Below are 17,756 nucleotides of genomic sequence, written 5' to 3'. Positions count from 1 at the left end.
TGCCAGGACTGGGTTGGTGAGGACACCACCGTCGCAAACCCAGCCAGTGCAAGGGCAAGAGAAGGAGCACCAACAGATGCAGCAGCAGCAACAACAGCAGCAGCAGTACAGCGCTTGGTCGAGAGGACCAAAACTACCAAGGGTAGTTGCAGCAAAAAAGCTGATTGATGAGCTGCACGAGTACGTCGATAAAAGAAGTAACGTGCACAAGGACATCAAAGCGTTGGTGATTAAGATCCAGGGGACTCTTGGATCGGCAGTAAAGGAGTGGACCAGTATGGCTCAGAGAGCTGAATCGGCTGAAAAGGAGTTAGCAAACGTGGCGAACCGAACGTCAGAAGCGCGAAGGGTAGAAACCATCACAACTGCGGAGGAAGTCAGTGTCGTGGGAAGTATCCCTCAGAGGATGCAAACTACGCCCTTCTTCACGCCGAAGAGGCCAAGGGCTTCGCCAGGAGATGTTAGACCGGGCGGCTCCAAGAAACATAAGGACGCCCCCGTTACCGGTGCTCACCCACCAGCGGAGAATGTTGTAGCAGCAGGCAGCCATACCTCATGGCAAGTCGTCGGCAAAAGGAAAGGGAAATCGGGTAGTAAAAGCAGGTCCGAAAAACGAAAGTTCATCAGGAGGAGAAACAAAGGCGAAGCTCTTATCGTTAAAGCGAGTGACGACTCGTATGCGGAAGTTCTACGCACCATGCGGACGAATCCGGATCTTAAGGAACTAGGGGAAAACGTGCAGAAAATCAGACGCACCCGTAATGGGGAAATGATCCTCGAATTAAAAAGGGATTTAAAAGCCAACAGCTCGTCCTACAAAGAGCTTACCGAGAAAGCAATGGGCGGCAAGGTCGAAGTCAGAGCCCTGTGCCCGGAAGCAACCCTCCAATGCAAAGACTTGGACGAGGTCACATCGGAGGATGAAGTAGGTTTTGCCATGAAGGAGCAGTGTGAACTAGGAGAAGTCCAGATGTCCATCCGCATAAGAAACGGGCCCTCTGGCACGAAGGTGGCATCGATTAAACTACCGATCGAAGCAGCCAACAAGGCACTAAGAGTTGGCAAGATCAAAGTGGGCTGGTGTGTGTGCCCGCTGAGTATTTCTCAGCAACCGGAAGTGTGCTACAAATGTCAAGAGTACGGCCACCTGGCACGAAATTGCAAAGGGCCGGACAGAAGCAAACTATGTAGAAGGTGCGGAGAGGAAGGCCACAAGGCTCAAGATTGTAGTAAGCCCCCGAAATGCCTAATCTGTGCTAATGCGGAGAACAACAATCACCCGACAGGTGGCCGAAGATGCCCGGCCTTCAAGCAAGTGAGTGGAACTAAGTCCCAGTGGAGGTAATTCAAGTCAACCTCAACCACTGCGATACAGCACAGCTTTTGCTGCGACAAGCCGTTGTAGAACAAAAGTGTGATGTTGCTATTATTTCGGAGCCATCCGGAAGCCAAACTGCATATCGGACAGGCCGTGCTCTCCTTCCGTGTATTTTGTGAGCCTGTTGAGGATCACTCTTTCCAGCACTTTGCCGACAGTATCCAACAGGCAGATTGGCCTGTATGCTGAAGGATCTCCAGGAGGCTTCCCTGGTTTCGGCAGTAGCACAAGATTTTGGCGCTTCCATATGTCGGGGAAGTTGCCATCATTGATACACCTTTGAAACGTAATCCTAAATAGTTCCGGGTTCGTTAGGATTGCTGTTCGCACCGCTACGTTCGGGATACCGTCTGGTCCCGGAGCCTTCTTTGTTTTAAGAGCTTTTGCTATTGTTATCAGCTCCTCGTTGGTTATTCGAGCTTCCGCTTCCTGATCCTCCTGAGCACCGTACGGTGTGGGTGGCCAACCCGTCAGTTCGTGCTGCGGAAGTAGCGCGTCTACGATGGCTTTCATCTTCTCCGGACACCTTTCCGGTGGTACAGCTGGTCCCCTTATTTTCGCCATGGCTACTCTGTAGGCGTCTCCCCACGGATTAGAATTGGCGTTCCGACAAAGCTCTTCTAGACATGCCTTTTTGCTGAGCTTGATTTCTCTGTTAAGTGCAGCTCTAGCTGCCGTATAAGCTGGCCTGCGAACTGCTCTTTCAGCGTCGTTGCGGGCTCTCTGCATTCTCCTCCGAGCTCGGTGACAGATCGCTCGTAACTCGGCGATCTTCGAGTTCCACCAATAAGCTGGGGGCCGACTGTGTCTTGGCTTGCCCTCTCTCGGCATGGTTGCATCGCACGCGCGTGATAGTAGCGCAATCAGCTCGTCCACGCTGGGGTTAACTACAGCTTCCAGCCGCAGCGCTTCCGCGAACACGTCTTTGTTAAAATTCGCGATTTTCCACCTCCGCTCATTTACCTGCGCTCCGCCTGATACCACCTGTGGATCGCGCCCAATGCGATATCGGATTGCTTGATGGTCGCTGTGGGTATATCCCTCGTGCACTCTCCAATTTCTGATCAGTCCAGGGCTGCAGAAATGCAGAAAGTAACGTCTATTATGGATTCTCAACCTTCCCTACGGTAGGTGCTGATAGTACCTTCGTTGGCAAGATCGACGTTCAACTTGGCAAGCGCCTCTAGGAGGTTGCTCCCTCTTGGACTTGTAAGGCGGCTGCCCCATTCGATCGCCCAAGCATTGAAGTCACCGGCTATAACAGCAGGTCTACGATCCGTTAGCTCTTCAGTTAGCTTGTCCAGCATCTGGTTAAACTGCTCTATTGTCCATCTTGGAGGTGCATAGCAGCTGCAGATGAAAACGCCATTAATTTTGGCGATCACGAAGCCTTCATCTGCGGTATACACCACTTCTTGCAAGGGGTATTTTCCCACTGTCCATATCGCTGCTGTTTTAGCTCTGTCTGACGTCCAGTTCCCATTTCCTGGTGGAATACGGTAGGGCTCAGAGATAATAGCGACATCGCACTTGTGTTCCGCAACTGATTGCCTCAACAACTGTTGGGCTGTATCACAGTGGTTGAGGTTTACTTGTACTATCTCCACTGGGGTTTCGTTGTACTCGCTCGTTTGAAGGCCGCGCATTTCGTGCCTCCTGTAGCGTGGTTGCTGCTATCCTTCGTGTTTGCGCAAATCAGGCATTTTGGAGGCTTGCTGCAGCCCTGCGCTTTGTGGCCTTCTTCTCCACACCTTCTGCATAGATTACTTCTATCCGGCCCTTTACAGTACCGTGCGATGTGCCCGAACTCTTGACACCTGAAGCACACTTCAGGTTCAGAGACACTCAGTGGGCACTCGGACCAGCCTACTCTCACGATTCCTATCCTCAGCACCTTGTTGGCAGCATCAATCGGTAGTTTAATCGCTGCCACCTTGGTACCGGAAGGTCCATTTCGTATGCGGATGGACATCCGGACTTCTCCCAGCTCACATTGCTCTTTCAAAGCAAGCCTTATATCTTCCTCCGACGTGATCTCATCCAGGTCTTTACACGTAATAGTCGCCTCTGGACACAAGGCTATCACTTCCACCATGTTGCCCAAAGCTTTCTCGGTTAGCTCTTTGTACGAAACGCTGCTAGCTTTTGGTTCCTTTTTCAACAAGAGGATCATCTCTCCGTTGCGAGTACGCTTGTTCTTCTTCACGTCTGCTCCTAGCTCGTTGAGGTTCGGATTCGTCCTCATGGCACGTAAGACCTCCACGTACGAGTCGCCGCTTGCTTTAACGATAAGAGCCTCGCCCTTATTCTTCCTCCTGACCAATTTAGGTTTTTCGGGTCTGGTTTTCTTCTTCGCTTTTCCCTTCTTTCTACCGACGACCTGCCAAGAACTATGGCTGTTTACCTCGTCAGTTGCTTCGAGAGTCGGCTGGACTTCAGTGACACTAGCTTCCTTGTGCTTCTTGGAGCCACCTGGCCTAGCATCTCCAGGCGATGCCCTTTGCCTCTTCGGTGTGAAGTAAGGCGTGGTCTGCATCCTTGGGGGAATACTTCTCGCTACGTTCACTTCATTCGCAACCGTGTTGACTTCTGCCCTTCGCGCTTCCGCTGCGCGACTTGCTTCAATGGCAGTCTTGGCCACTGACAACTCCTTCTCCGCTGCTTCTGCTCTCTGAACTACGTGTTTCCACTCCTTTACAGCCGATCCAAGAGCGCCTTGGATCTTGATCACCAACGCCTTGATGTCTTTGTGGACATTGCTTCTCTTGTCGACATACTCGTGAAGCTCGTCCACTAGCTTTTTGGCTGCCTCCACTCTCGGTTGTTTTGGTGGTTTTGTCCACACACTGAACTGCAGTTGTTGCTGCTGCTGCTGCTGTTGCTGCTGCTGCTGTTGCTGCTGCTGCTGTTGCTGCTGCTGCTGTTGCTGCTGCTGCTGTTGCTGCTGCTGCTGCTGTTGCTGCTGTTGCTCCTGCTCTTGTTCGAGCTGCGTTTGCACCTGTTGGGTTTGCGGCGGTGGTGTCCGCGTTAAACCCCTTCTGACAAACGGATTTGCCGCTCCTACTTCGCTTTGACTTTTATCTTCTTCCATTCTTCAGGGTCCCCCCTCCGAGCCGCTATCTCCATCCGCCGTACGTAGTCGCCTTCGTGATCCCATGGTTATCTATACCTGCAAGCGTCTATGCCTGCAGGCAGTGAGGCCATGCTAGGGTTGACACGGACCCTTATGGGGGCCGGGTTCAGTGCCAGATCAGCATAGATCGGGAATGATTCATCCGAACCTACGTACCCATCAGAATTGATGGACAGATTTCGAACGTATCCGGAGGCCTGCCAAGGTTTTACCGGGACGGAGGCAGTCGCGCCATGAGCCCACTCGCCGTTTCAAGTCGGTATCACCCTTCCTTACTCAGGGAGCAGAATGACACGCCTGTCAGCCCAACATCGCCATCCTATCCATGATTCGTAACATGTCCGTTGTAATACGCCTTCACCAGTATACCATAATCAGGATGTTACTGGCATCGATCCTGATGTGCCGGTTGGCACTCCAATTGTTGGGCTAAGGCACTTTGAAAGCGGTACCTGGTCGCTTGTACGGAGTTGCTTACGGATGTGTGGCTTTTTATGGAGATCCAACAGAGCCCACTGTTGAACCCCCACCACATCCTAGGCATCCTCTGCTTGAGCTAACTGGGAGGAGCTCGGTCACTTCTCGAGAGAAGTGCCAAAGGTGGTAATCCATACGGATGCATGGAGTTTTTTGCTTATGGGAGGTATGCACTTCAAACGGAATCGCTCAAGTAATTTTCGTTCAGTGCATTATTTTTCCGTGACCGGAACGGTCAAGAAATTTAACACAGCAAGCCCCATTTGATTTGACGTTTCGTTTCAGCTCCGTACTAGGATCCGGAATAAAGCGACGCTTTTTTATTTCTTGAGCGATTCCTTGCCTGAATTTTGCACGCATCGAGATAGGCCAAGAAATTTCTTGCAATCTCCGTACTACCCATTAAGAAATAATTCCTAAGCTCCCACCCGACTCGCAGAGGGGGGGTTCGTCAAGCCCCTGGACTCCTGTCCCTGCTGCCCTGATGTATGTATGTATGTATGTATGTATGTATGTATGTATGTATGTATGTATGTATGTATGTATGTATGTATGTATGTATGTATGTATGTATGTATGTATGTATGTATGTATGTATGTATGTATGTATGTATGTATGTATGTATGTATGTATGTATGTATGTATGTATGTATGTATGTATGTATGTATGTATGTATGTATGTATGTATGTATGTATGTATGTATGTATGTATGTATGTATGTATGTATGTATGTATGTATGTATGTATGTATGTATGTATGTATGTATGTATGTATGTATGTATGTATGTATGTATGTATGTATGTATGTATGTATGTATGTATGTATGTATGTATGTATGTATGTATGTATGTATGTATGTATGTATGTATGTATGTATGTATGTATGTATGTATGTATGTATGTATGTATGTATGTATGTATGTATGTATGTATGTATGTATGTATGTATGTATGTATGTATGTATGTATGTATGTATGTATGTATGTATGTATGTATGTATGTATGTATGTATGTATGTATGTATGTATGTATGTATGTATGTATGTATGTATGTATGTATGTATGTATGTATGTATGTATGTATGTATGTATGTATGTATGTATGTATGTATGTATGTATGTATGTATGTATGTATGTATGTATGTATGTATGTTTTTTTTTTTTTTTTTTTATTCTAGGAGTCCAAAAATCTTCTAAAGACGCTGTGTGGGATTCGAATGTGCGCCTACCCACTAAAAACACTCTCCTAGTTCACCTCCACCTTAAATTCCTCTCCGGTACCACCATGCAGTATTTCTTCGGAGGGGAGGCGTTATGTGCCTTGTGCACCATCACCAATTTATTATTCTAGTCTTCGTACTGAGCCTTTTGGCTCCCGTGCAATTTGTTATTCTATTTCGATTAAACATTCGACATTTAGCGACCTTCTTGTGTGTTAGCCACATTTACCATGCCACATGCCGAGCCATTTGGCTCCAGTTAGTAATGTGTTAGTACCTAGGTTAGTACTAATTAAGCCGCCATTTAGCGACTAATTTCGGTTACTAACACTCCTCATGCTATTCTCTACTCCGCAATACAGATTTCTAACATGTACGACACGACGACACGTGATACTCGGCTAGCCCCCGGCCGACTCCGTCGGAGAGTTCTCCGGCGAAGGAATACCTCCCGAAACCGTTCGTTGTTCCTCCCGCCAACTTCGCTGTAGTGCCGACATGATCTGAACTACAGTCCTATTCACCGCGTTCCATTTTTCTTCCTCGCTGCACATACGCTCGACGATATTGTCCACATTTACGTCGGCGCCGACAATTGCTGCCATTTCTCCTCGCAGGCGCGTGAACCTTGGGCAACTGAAGATAACATGTTCCGGTGTTTCTTCCGTGTCCCGACACTCAGGACATATCGGCGACCGGGCATGGCCGAATCTGTTCAGATACTGCTTAAAGCACCCATGACCGGACAAAAACTGAGTCATGTGAAAGTTGACCTCTCCGTGTGCTCTGGTGATCCACATCGACAAGTTGGGAATTAGACGATGGGTCCACCTGCCATTCACAGCGTTATCCCACTGCTGCTGCCACTTGGATAGTGTACTGGCTCGCGCTCTCTTCCGAGCTCCTCCTGTGCCTCGGTCCCTGTAGCATTCGCTATCTTCTTCCAGTAGAAGGCAGATAGGGATCATCCCGGCTATCACACACACGGCGTCTGACGAAATGGTTCTGTACGCACTTGACACGCGCATCGCCATCAGTCTGAACGTACGATTAAGTTGGACGCGATTTCTTCCAGTCTTCAATGCGGTCGACCACACTGGGGCTGCGTACCTTACGGTGGACGATGATACGCTCGCTAGTAACCTCCTCTTGCTGCTGCTAATCGCAGAGTTGTTGGGCATGATCCGGGATAGTGCTGAGATCACAGCCGTGGCTTTCTTGCAGACATAGTCGACATGACTGTTGAAGTTCAGTCGATCGTCCAGCATAACTCCCAAGTGTTTGACTTCACGCTTTGAGTCGATAATGCATTCGCCAACCATCATTCGTGCATGCTGCACTGTCCTCCGGTTACTGATAATCACCAGCTCGGTCTTGTGGTGCGCTAGCGATAGCTTCTTCCTGCGCATCCACTCTTCCACTATGTCTACCGCCTCCGTGGCCAATACTTCAACCTCTTCTCGTGACTCACCGATCACTAGCAGCACCACATCGTCCGCGAAGCCAACAATCTTCACTCCTCTGGGTAGCTCCAGTTTTAGGACCTCGTCATACATAGTATTCCAGAGGGTCGGGCCCAAAATGGATCCCTGTGGAACGCCCGCAGTAATAACCACACTCCTCTTCCCGGCGTCTGTCTCGTAGGTAAGTGTGCGATTCTGGAAATAGCTTTGCAGGATCTGGCACAGATACTCAGGCACCCTCAACCTGTGTAACGAATCGGCGATTGCTACCCAGCTGGCGCTGTTGAAGGCATTTTTGACATCCAGGGTGACCACCGCGCAGTAACGGTTTCCTCTTCGCTGCTGCTTCTGCGCCGTCTCCATAGCATCCACAACAGTTATGATGGCCTCTACTGTCGACCTGCCTTTACGGAATCCAAACTGCATCTCTGACAGACCGGTCTCGCACTCCGTGAACTTCGTTAGCCTGTTCAGGATCACTCTTTCCAGCAATTTGCCAACAGTATCCAACAGGCATATCGGCCGGTATGCTGATGGGTCTCCGGGAGGTTTACCTGGCTTGGGTAGCAGCACTAACTTCTGCCGTTTCCAGATGTCAGGGAAATTGCCCTCCTGTATACACTTTTGTAATGTGCTGCTGAACATATCCGGGTTCTCGTGGATTGCTGCTTTTAGGGCCACGTTTGGTATTCCGTCCGGGCCTGGGGCTCTCTCGGTTGGCAAAGCATTCGCTACCGCGGTCAACTCTTCATTAGTTACCCTGATCTCTTCGACGTAGCTTTCCTGATTGACGTACGGTGTGGGCGGCCAGATTATCGGCTCGTGCGTCGGAAACAGTGCCTCGATGATGACTTTCATCTTTTCCGGGCACCTGTCGGGTGGTACCGCAGGACCTTTTATCTTCGACATGGCTACTTTGTATGCGCTGCCCCAAGGATTCACGTTGGCCTTGTGGCAGAGTTCGTCAAGACAAGCTTTCTTGCTGAGCTTAATCGCCTTGTTTAAAGCGGCTCTTGCTGCTCTGTAAGGTAGCCTTCGTTGCTCCCTATCACCGTCATTTCTAGCCCTCTGCATCCTCCTTCTAGCTCGTAAGCACTGTGCACGCAGATCAGCAATCGTTGTGTTCCACCAATAGACGGGGTGTCGACTGTTTCTTGGGTTTCCCACCCTTGGCATTGTCGCGTCGCACGCACGGGATAGTACCGCTACCAGCTCGTCTGCACTGAGATTCAGTGAGTTGTCTTCCAGCCTTAGCGCCTCCACAAACACGTCCTTGTTGAAGTTAGATGTCTTCCACCTCCGGTCATTCAGTTGTGTTCCACTTGTCTCCAGCCGAGGCCTGCCTCCAATATGGTACCGGATGGCTTGATGGTCGCTGTGGGTGTATTCCTCACTCACTCTCCAGTTTATCGCTCTCATCAGCACAGGGCTACAAAAGGTGACGTCGATGATAGACTGCCTACCTTCCCTACGATACGTACTGGTGCTACCTACGTTGGCTATGTCTATGTCTAGCTTAGCCAGAGCCTCTAGTAGACTGCTTCCCCTTGGGGTTGTGAGACGGCTGCCCCATTCGACCGCCCAAGCGTTGAAGTCGCCGGCAATCACGACTGGTCTTCGATCGATTAGCTCCTCCGTTATTTTGTCCAACATTTGGTTAAACCGCTCTATCGTCCATCTTGGGGGTGCATAGCAGCTACACATAAAGATTCCATTGATTTTCACAATCACAAAACCCTCATCTGCGCAGTACACCACTTCTTGAACGGGATATTTTCCCGATGTCCAGACTGCTACTGTTTTCGCCCTATCTGCTGCCCAGTTTCCATCTTCGGGGGGAATTCGGTACACAGCAAATATATTTGAAATTTAAACTGAATGTAATACATTGAGGCAATAATTTTACATGACATGAAACAAGAATTTGATTTAAAATTCTATGTAAATCAATGCACATATCAAGAGCATGAAAAAACATTCAAAAATATGGTTCCATTTACATAATATTATTGCGTAGTGTAGTTTTCAACATCCTCTACAAAAATCCATCGGTGAACATTTATTTTTAAACTTATAAACATTTACATTTACATCGTCATGTAAAATCAAATCGTTCATCATTCCATCAGACAAGAAATATGGCCGACGCGTTTCTCCACAGTATCACGACATCACCTCATCAAATTTGTTTTCCAAATTAATTGCTGCTCAATTGCTGTTTTCAAAGTTTGCGCTCGAGTTTCATACTTTCAACAAGCAAGTGCATACGCAGATAGTTGCAGGTAAGTTCTATCTCGGTGAAAAATGTATGAAACCTCATCTAGAATTTGCTGCTTTCCAGATACCCGCAAGCAAGCCCAGCGGCCGCGATGGTCCTCCTGGTGATATTTTTTTATAGGTCGCACGTCCCGGCAAGCAGCGCTCAAAAAGACATCATGAAATCATTCCCCTTTCGATCAGCTTATATGAAATAGTGTATGATTTAGTTCTTGTTTTGATAAGTGCAAATATATACAATTTATTCCTGGCATAAGACGTTTTGTTTTTCTTCCAATTTCATTCGGTAAACCTGGGTGAGAGCAGCAGCAGTGAATGGTGGGAACAGTCAGAAATGAAACAAAACAGAAGGACCAACCGCGTGGTGCGGTTCAATCAAAATTCAACGACGTTTAAATTTACACGTTTCGTCTTCTATTTCAGACGTTGTAATTTTCAAGTGCGATGGAAATTTGCGTTTATTTTCATGCTCCAAATATGTGCATGAAAATAAACTTAAATTTACATTTTTATTTTAACTGTGTAGATCCACTGTCGATGCCATCCGAACGGTCGTGGAAGCAATGCAGACGGCGCAAAATCAAAAGAGAAGAGGTAACCGCTACTGCGGAGTGATCACGCTGGACGTGAAAAATGCGTTCAACAGTGCTAGTTGGGTTGCAATCGCCGATGCGCTGCACAAACTGAGAGTTCCCGAGTACCTCTGTAGCATTATGAGCAGCTATTTTCAGAATCGGACATTGATCTACGATACTGACAACGGGAGAAGAAGTAAAACCATAACAGCGGGAGTTCCCCAGGGATCCATTCTCGGTCCGACCCTTTGGAATGCTATGTATGACGAAGTACTGAAGCTGCGCCTCCCCAGGGGCGTGAAGATTATCGGTTTCGCGGACGACGTGGCGCTCCTAGTGATCGGTGAATCATTGGAGGAAGTAGAAGTGCTCGCCACGGAGGCGATAGATGTTGTCGAAAACTGGATGCGGGGGAAAAAGCTGGCCCTAGCTCATCACAAGACCGAGATGGTTTTGATAAGCAACCGAAAGGCGGTACAACAGGCGAGAATTTCGGTCGGAGAGTGCATCATCGAATAGAAGCGGAATGTGAGACACCTGGGAGTTATGTTAGACGATAGGCTAAACTTTAATAGTCACGTCGACTACGCGTGTGAAAGGGCTGCAAAGGTGATTTCGGCACTATCTCGGATCATGCCCAACAACTCAGCGATCAGCAGTAGCAAGAAGCGACTACTGGCAAGTGTGTCCACATCGGTGCTCCGATACGCAGCGCCTGTGTGGGTGACGGCACTACAGACAAGGAGGAACAGATCTCGGCTGAACAGTACGTTCAGGTTGATGGCCATGCGAGTATGCAGTGCGTACCGTACAATTTCGTCAGAAGCAGTCTACGTGATAGCCGGAACTATTCCCATAGTCTTCTACTCGAGGAAGAAAACGAGTGCTCTATCTCTATAAGAGGCATATCAGGAGTCCGAAGAAGAGCCCGAGCTGACACCGTAAGAAAGTGGCAACAGCAGTGGGATAACGCTGAAAACGGTAGATGGACCCATCGGCTCATTCCGATCGTTTCAACCTGGTTGGATAGGAAACACGGGGAGGTCAACTTTCACCTGACACAGTTCTTGTCAGGCCACGGATGTTTCCGGAAGTACCTGCATCGATTCGGGCACGCAGAGTCCCCACTTTACCCAGCATGCCCGAGTAATGAGGAGACACCAGAGCACGTGCTTTTCCACTGTCCCAGATTCAGAGCAGCACGAGATGGGATGTTAGCGGAGAGTATCACAAGCCTTAGCCCCGACAACATTGTAGAACGAATGTGTCGGGAAGAAAGCACCTGGAATGCGGTGAACAGGGCTGTGGGACAGATCCTGTCGTCACTGCAGCGGAAATGGCGTGAAGACCGAAGGGCATCGGATCGCGATCGGAGTAGGCTAGATCCACCGTCGGGGACTAGTCCGAGTAGTCGTAACGCTCTGGTCTTGGGTCGTCGGGGCGCCGGTGAACCGGAAGCCACCCTCCAACCGGAATCATCGAACCGACCTCGGCACCTGACTGGTCGGGATCAAACCACCGTGTTCGGGAGAACTTCCATCGCCGGGGAACTCTCCGTCGGAGTAGGCTAGCTCCACCGCCGGGGACTAGGACGAGTATGTCGCGAGAAGCACCAGTGAATGGTCGTCGGGGCGCCTGTGAACTGGAAGTCACCCTCCAACCGGAATCGCAGGACCGACCTCGGCACCGATCTGGGAAGTATCGGTTCGGAAGATCTTCCATCGCCGGGGAACTCTTCGTCGGAGTAGGATAGATTCACCGCCGGGGACTATCTGAGTAATCAGCGCCCGTGGAAAACCACTGGTTCGGGTCATCGGAGCGCCAGCGTACCGGAAGCCATCCTCCAACCGGAATCGCCGGACCGACTTCAACACCCTGCCAATCAACATCGAAGGAATACGCAACGCGAACAACGGTTTCGGGAGATATTCTACCGCCGGAGAACTCTCCGTCGGAGTAAGCTAGCTCCACCGCCGGGGACTACGCTGAGTCGCAAGAAACTACGTCGAATCAACCGGGTTCGAGTCGTCGGGGCGCCAGCGAACCGGAAGCCACCCTCCAACCGGAATCGCCGGACCGATCTCGGCACTCAACCGGTTCGCCCAGGAAAAGGTCAACGAACGCAGCGAGAAAGCCACCCGAAGTAGAATAGCCACCCTCCAACTCGCATTGCTGAACTGACCTCGGCATTCCACTGATCAACTTGGAGAGCAGCAGCAGTATGTCAAAGCTCACGAGAGCGCAGCAGTTAAAGCTACGTCATTAAGATAAAGCTCATGAGAGCGCAGCAGTTATGTTGGAGATAAAGTCAGCGATCTAGCGTGACTAGCTATGCCTGATAACAAGTGAAGTGCATGAGCACAGCCCCCCCGAAGTAGTCGCTTCTAGTGGAATCCGGGGGAAGCAGGCACTGTAGACCTTGGTGGAGGTTAGAGGCGTAGGGTTCAGAGTTCTCTTCTCTGTTCTGAGTCCCTCACGAACTGGCACGCGATGGACGAAATCGGTAGCAATGGTCATGCTTATCGAACGCGTGTCGGAAAGGCGTAAAGGCTTTACCACCAACAAGTAAAAAAAAAAAAAAAAAAAAAAAATAAATAAAAATACACACATACAGACATCATCTCTATACGTCGAATTGAGTTGATTGGTATATGTGTCTCGACTCTCCGAGCCTTCTATCGATAATTTGATTTTTGAGTGAACATATAGCCTTAGTACACCTTCTTGGTGTACGAGAAAGGCAAAACAATTCGCAAACAAAATTATCAGACTTAATTTGACCTGATTTTTCTTTTTTAATGAAAATGTGTTTCAAAAGGGGTTCGCGGGGGTTCCTTAAAGCGGGGTATTTTAAGGCGGATTCAAGGTTTACCAAAGCCATGTAAGGGTTTCAAGAGGAATACTGATTAGAATTAATCACCGCGGGATCTTATTGATTTCAGTGGATTGGCTCTTTTCGGTTACGTCACCGAAAAGAGCCAATCCACTGAAATCAAGAATTTCAAGAGGAATGCCTTTGAATCCACATGATATCTCATTTACTCCTGGAACGTCCCAGAAACCCTCTGAGACCTCATGAAACACCCTTGAATGCCTCTGAAACCCCCTGGAACGTCTATGAAAACTCTTAAATCTGATGAAACGCACTGGAATACTCCTGAAAACTTTATTATGCGGTTTTATTGGCAATTATCGGTGAAAAATAACGGAAACAGCTTATTTTGCGTGACGCGTTTCGACCTACTATTCTTCGGTCATCATCAGACGCCTAAAACATTATACATTTATTTAATACATTGATTTAAGTACAAATACATTACAATTTACAAATCACAAAACACTTACATTCAGCTGGAATCACCCCTTCAACTTCGTCAGTTATATAATACTAATATAACCGCATAATAATCGTTCACGGTGATCAACCCCGATCAGTACTCCTGAAAACCCCTGGAGGACCTCAAACACCTTTGAACTCTCCTGAGACCTCCAGGAAAGGACCTAAAATTCACCCGAAACCTTCCAGAACGCCTCTGTAACGCTCCTGAAACCCCATATAAATTCCTTGAAACCACTGGAACTCTACTGAAACCCCTCTGGATCTTCCTTGGGACCCTTAATACAGTGGCACATATTTGTTTGAAATAGCGGAAAATTCTTTACAATTCGTTGTATTTTTTGTTGAATAATAATTATCAAATTTTCGCATGCAAATTCCTTCAAACGCTCTTTTTAGTTTTTACACAATTGTTATTGACTTATTATTGTACAATTATAAAGGTTTTACGGGGCGTCATCAGATCCATCAATCATTGCTCTCAAACTTTGAAGATGCAAATTTTGACGATCTTCTACTGCATCAAATGGGCTGAACATTTGAACGTTTGTATGCTTACATGTGATGAACAATCGACTAAGTTTTCAGATAAATCAATTTGAGATTTGCATCGTCAAAGTTTCGAGGGCAATGATGGTGAAAGAGACGGAAGATAGCAAAATCAACACGGCGTCCCGTATCACCTCAATATCAATATGTATTTCGCTAAATTCTATCATTAACGTTATTACTGTTACTGCACTATTATCATAAATTTTAATATGTAATAATAATTCAATATTTTTTTTTTTCAAGTAGTACATATGTGTGTTACAATAAATTTGGACCACTAGAGGGTCTGGAACATTCCTGGAACCCTCCTGTAACCTCCTTGAATCCCATAGGATGGCCATGAAATCCACTTGAATCTAATGTTACCCTCTGGAACACCCGCCAGCTGCCTCTAAAAAAACCCTGTAGCTCCATGAAACGCTCGAAAAACTTCATGAAACGCCAATGAAACCTGTTGGGACAACTCGAAAGTCTCTTGAAGGCCTAAGAAGTGTCTCTGAAACCCATCAAAAATCCCGGGAACCCTCCCTAAACGGTTTACATAGTTTTTTTTTGGTAGGAATGCACGATTGGGTAAATTGAAAAAAATATGGCAATCATGCTAGCTGTTCAAGTTATGCCAGTGTTCAACAATCATAAACATGGATGCTCAATGTAATCATGATCAAAAAAAAAAAAAGAAATGGAATAACAATGATTTCGGCCCCTCAAGGTCCCTTATAGCTATGCCAATGGGTACATATTGGGTAAACGTTTAATTCTACATTGAATTGATGAGATGAGCCCACAACAACCGCCACTACTCTCGCCTCTCATTGGAATTAACTATCATTGGTGTTTGGTTGAGAATCAACCACGTAATTTGCACGCGTAATGAAACTCGAGTGTTTAATTTTCGGATTCTTTCTGTGGTTTTTATATACAGTTCAGTTGCAGCGGACTGTTTGATTTCAGTGACGTTGAGAAAAATATGATTTTCTTTACATGTATCCCGTATTACTCTTTTCTAAAAATATGGAACGAGCTCACCAATAAATAAAAATCAAAATTAAGAGGCTTCTTGTGGCGAATCGGTAAAAAATATGTAGATTTGTGGCAATTTGACCTTTTATTTATGCATTGATCACAATCAGGGAAATGAAAATGGCAGCGATTAAAATAAAATTATTCAATTTATAAATCCATTTCGCTAGAGGGTAACCATTGGAAATTTATGGCGAAGAACAATGTCCGATCGGTTGGATATTGGGGCTCTACAAAACTGCCACAATGTGCAGTGCCACATCAAAAACAAATTCCCATTGATTGATAGCATTTTGCACATATTTAGTCACCTACAGACACACACACACTTACCCACTCGGCGGTGATGGCACTGTGGACGGACATGTCCCCCACGACCAGCTTGCAGTCCCCGCGGTTGTCCAGCAGGACCGAACAGCTGGCCGTTGGATGGTCGCCAGCGGTGAGAATCGATGCCCCGCAGTGGTTTGGCAGCAGCCGCTTTATGTAATCTCCGTTCTGGGTGGGGAGAAACAGAAACGAGGGATTCAGTGAATGGGATCAGTTAAAAATAAAAATTTCGCAGAGGATTTATTTGGGGATCTGTGGATAAGGATGTGGGTTTTGGCAGCTTTGATGATGACAAGGAAGTTCCCGCTCGACATCAAAGGCCGGAGGATACCACTGACACGGATAATTGACGGAGGGTTTGAAGTAGGTTGGTGGATGATGTTTGCTTATTTGGCACTCACTTGGTCATCTCCAACGGCAGTGATTAGGTTGACATTGCCGAAGATTTTCCAGATGCCTTCGGCGATGTTTCTGCCAACTCCTCCGCAGGACGTGTTGACCGTGGCATGGTAGGTGGCTCCATCCAACTGTAAATTGAAGAGAATGAAATTGGGTGTGAGTTGCTTACTGAGATACTTTTTATACTTAAAGTAGAGGGAAAATGCACGGAATACAATATCAGAAGTCAGGCAAGGCATCATTTTTGGATGTAAACATATGATGTCGTTCGTATCGTCCTGCTACGTTGATCAAATTGATGTGGAGTACTAGATCATTTTGTTGGCTCCTTGGAACGATTTGAATTACGTCATCAAAAAACTGTCGGAATGTATTGAAATATTGTACACCCTAGTGTACACCGGGCTCTCTTGTATTTATTTTCAAATCATAGCAAACGATGATTTTTTTTAATCCTTGAAGCACTGCCGTTGAAGAACGTCACAAATTTCAGAACTTGAAGTCTTATTTTATATTAACTAATTTTTGAAACAATGAATCCTTCATCTGGTATGTAGCAACAATGTTCATCACATTGATGTAGCTATTCCCTTGGAAATAAGGCTTGATTCGATTTCATATTAAATTGTATATTTTTCTTCATAAAAATCAGGAAACAATTACCCATACGGCCACTACAACCCTGCACCCGCCAGCCAGGAATCGAGTGCTGTTTACTCTTCACCTCAGGAATATTACCAGCAACAATTCAACCACACCCCATATCAACATTCCGGCCCCATGAATAATCCTGGTCAGCTGCCGAACATGCCCCGCATGATGGGAACCGGAGGACATCAACCTTTTCAACCATCGTCGTCGCCGGCAGCGATGCAACAGCCCAACAGTACAACTGCCCTACAGCAAGCCGGTGGCATCCAATACTTCATGGGTAAGTTCCTGCTTCGTGTTCCGGTTCGATTTTTTGTGCAACTTTAACCATCCGGTTCGTTTTCTTCCGTCTTCACGTTAAAATGATTTGCATAGACGCCGCCTGTACGGTTCCGGCCAGTTCATTGCCCCATCAACCGCAAGCTTTGAGCCAGTTTTCACCCCAACAGCAGCAGCGGTTCCTCATGTCACAACAACAGGCAATGACGCCGTTGTCGTCAGCGCAGCCGGTTCCACAGTCGGCTACGCTAGGAGGTAAGGAGAGCCCTCGGTGTGTCAATCCTAACTGTGGCCATTGCTGTGTTAAGCCTCAGACGGCGCCGGCGACCGGAGGAAATATCCGGCGGCAATAAATTAGCAGATTGTTGATTTAAATTTATTTGGAATAAAACCGGACGAGTTTTTGCTCGTTGTGATTTAGTAGGCATAATATGTTTTCCAATGGGTTCAGGTTTTTCTTTACTTCGAAGTACATATGTTTTTTTTTTGAAAACAGTTTACCAAGCCTTTACGAGCCTCTACGTTGCTTCAGAAAATCTTTCCAGTGATCCTTTTTGAAAATCCTCAAGTTCCTTTAAAAAATAGAGATTCGGGACAAGCATTTGATAGAGCCTGGTTATTGGTTGTGCTGTATTTGAAAAATGATCTTTCTGTA

The 17,756-nt window shown here is 47.1% G+C and overlaps 2 protein-coding genes across 2 annotated transcripts in view; one reads left to right on the top strand and one right to left on the bottom strand.

Moving 5' to 3' along the window:
• LOC115266799 (pseudouridine kinase-like) overlaps nucleotides 1-16,428 on the bottom strand; it is a 123,225-nt gene extending 106,797 nt beyond the window's left edge. Inside the window, exons 1-2 of the mRNA XM_029873405.2 lie at nucleotides 16,174-16,428; nucleotides 15,776-15,940 (exon numbers count right to left, since the gene is read on the bottom strand). Of these exons, the coding sequence (XP_029729265.2) occupies nucleotides 15,776-15,940; nucleotides 16,174-16,413 (405 nt within the window). The 5' untranslated portion in view covers nucleotides 16,414-16,428. The remainder of the gene's footprint in view (nucleotides 1-15,775; nucleotides 15,941-16,173) is intronic.
• Nucleotides 16,429-16,592: 164 nt separating this feature from the next.
• LOC109423739 (activating signal cointegrator 1 complex subunit 2 homolog) lies at nucleotides 16,593-17,533 on the top strand. Its single transcript, XM_029873412.2, has 3 exons — nucleotides 16,593-16,720; nucleotides 16,824-17,102; nucleotides 17,198-17,533. The coding sequence occupies exons 1-3, from the start codon at nucleotides 16,705-16,707 to the stop codon at nucleotides 17,452-17,454; spliced, it is 552 nt and encodes a 183-aa protein (XP_029729272.2). The 5' UTR covers nucleotides 16,593-16,704; the 3' UTR covers nucleotides 17,455-17,533.
• Nucleotides 17,534-17,756: the final 223 nt, after the last annotated feature.

The sequence above is a fragment of the Aedes albopictus genome, chromosome 3 (genome assembly GCF_035046485.1).
Source record: "Aedes albopictus strain Foshan chromosome 3, AalbF5, whole genome shotgun sequence".
NCBI classification, from domain to species: Eukaryota; Metazoa; Arthropoda; class Insecta; order Diptera; family Culicidae; genus Aedes; species Aedes albopictus.
Note: the sequence above shows the minus strand (reverse complement) of the source record. Positions and strands in the feature narration are given on the sequence as shown.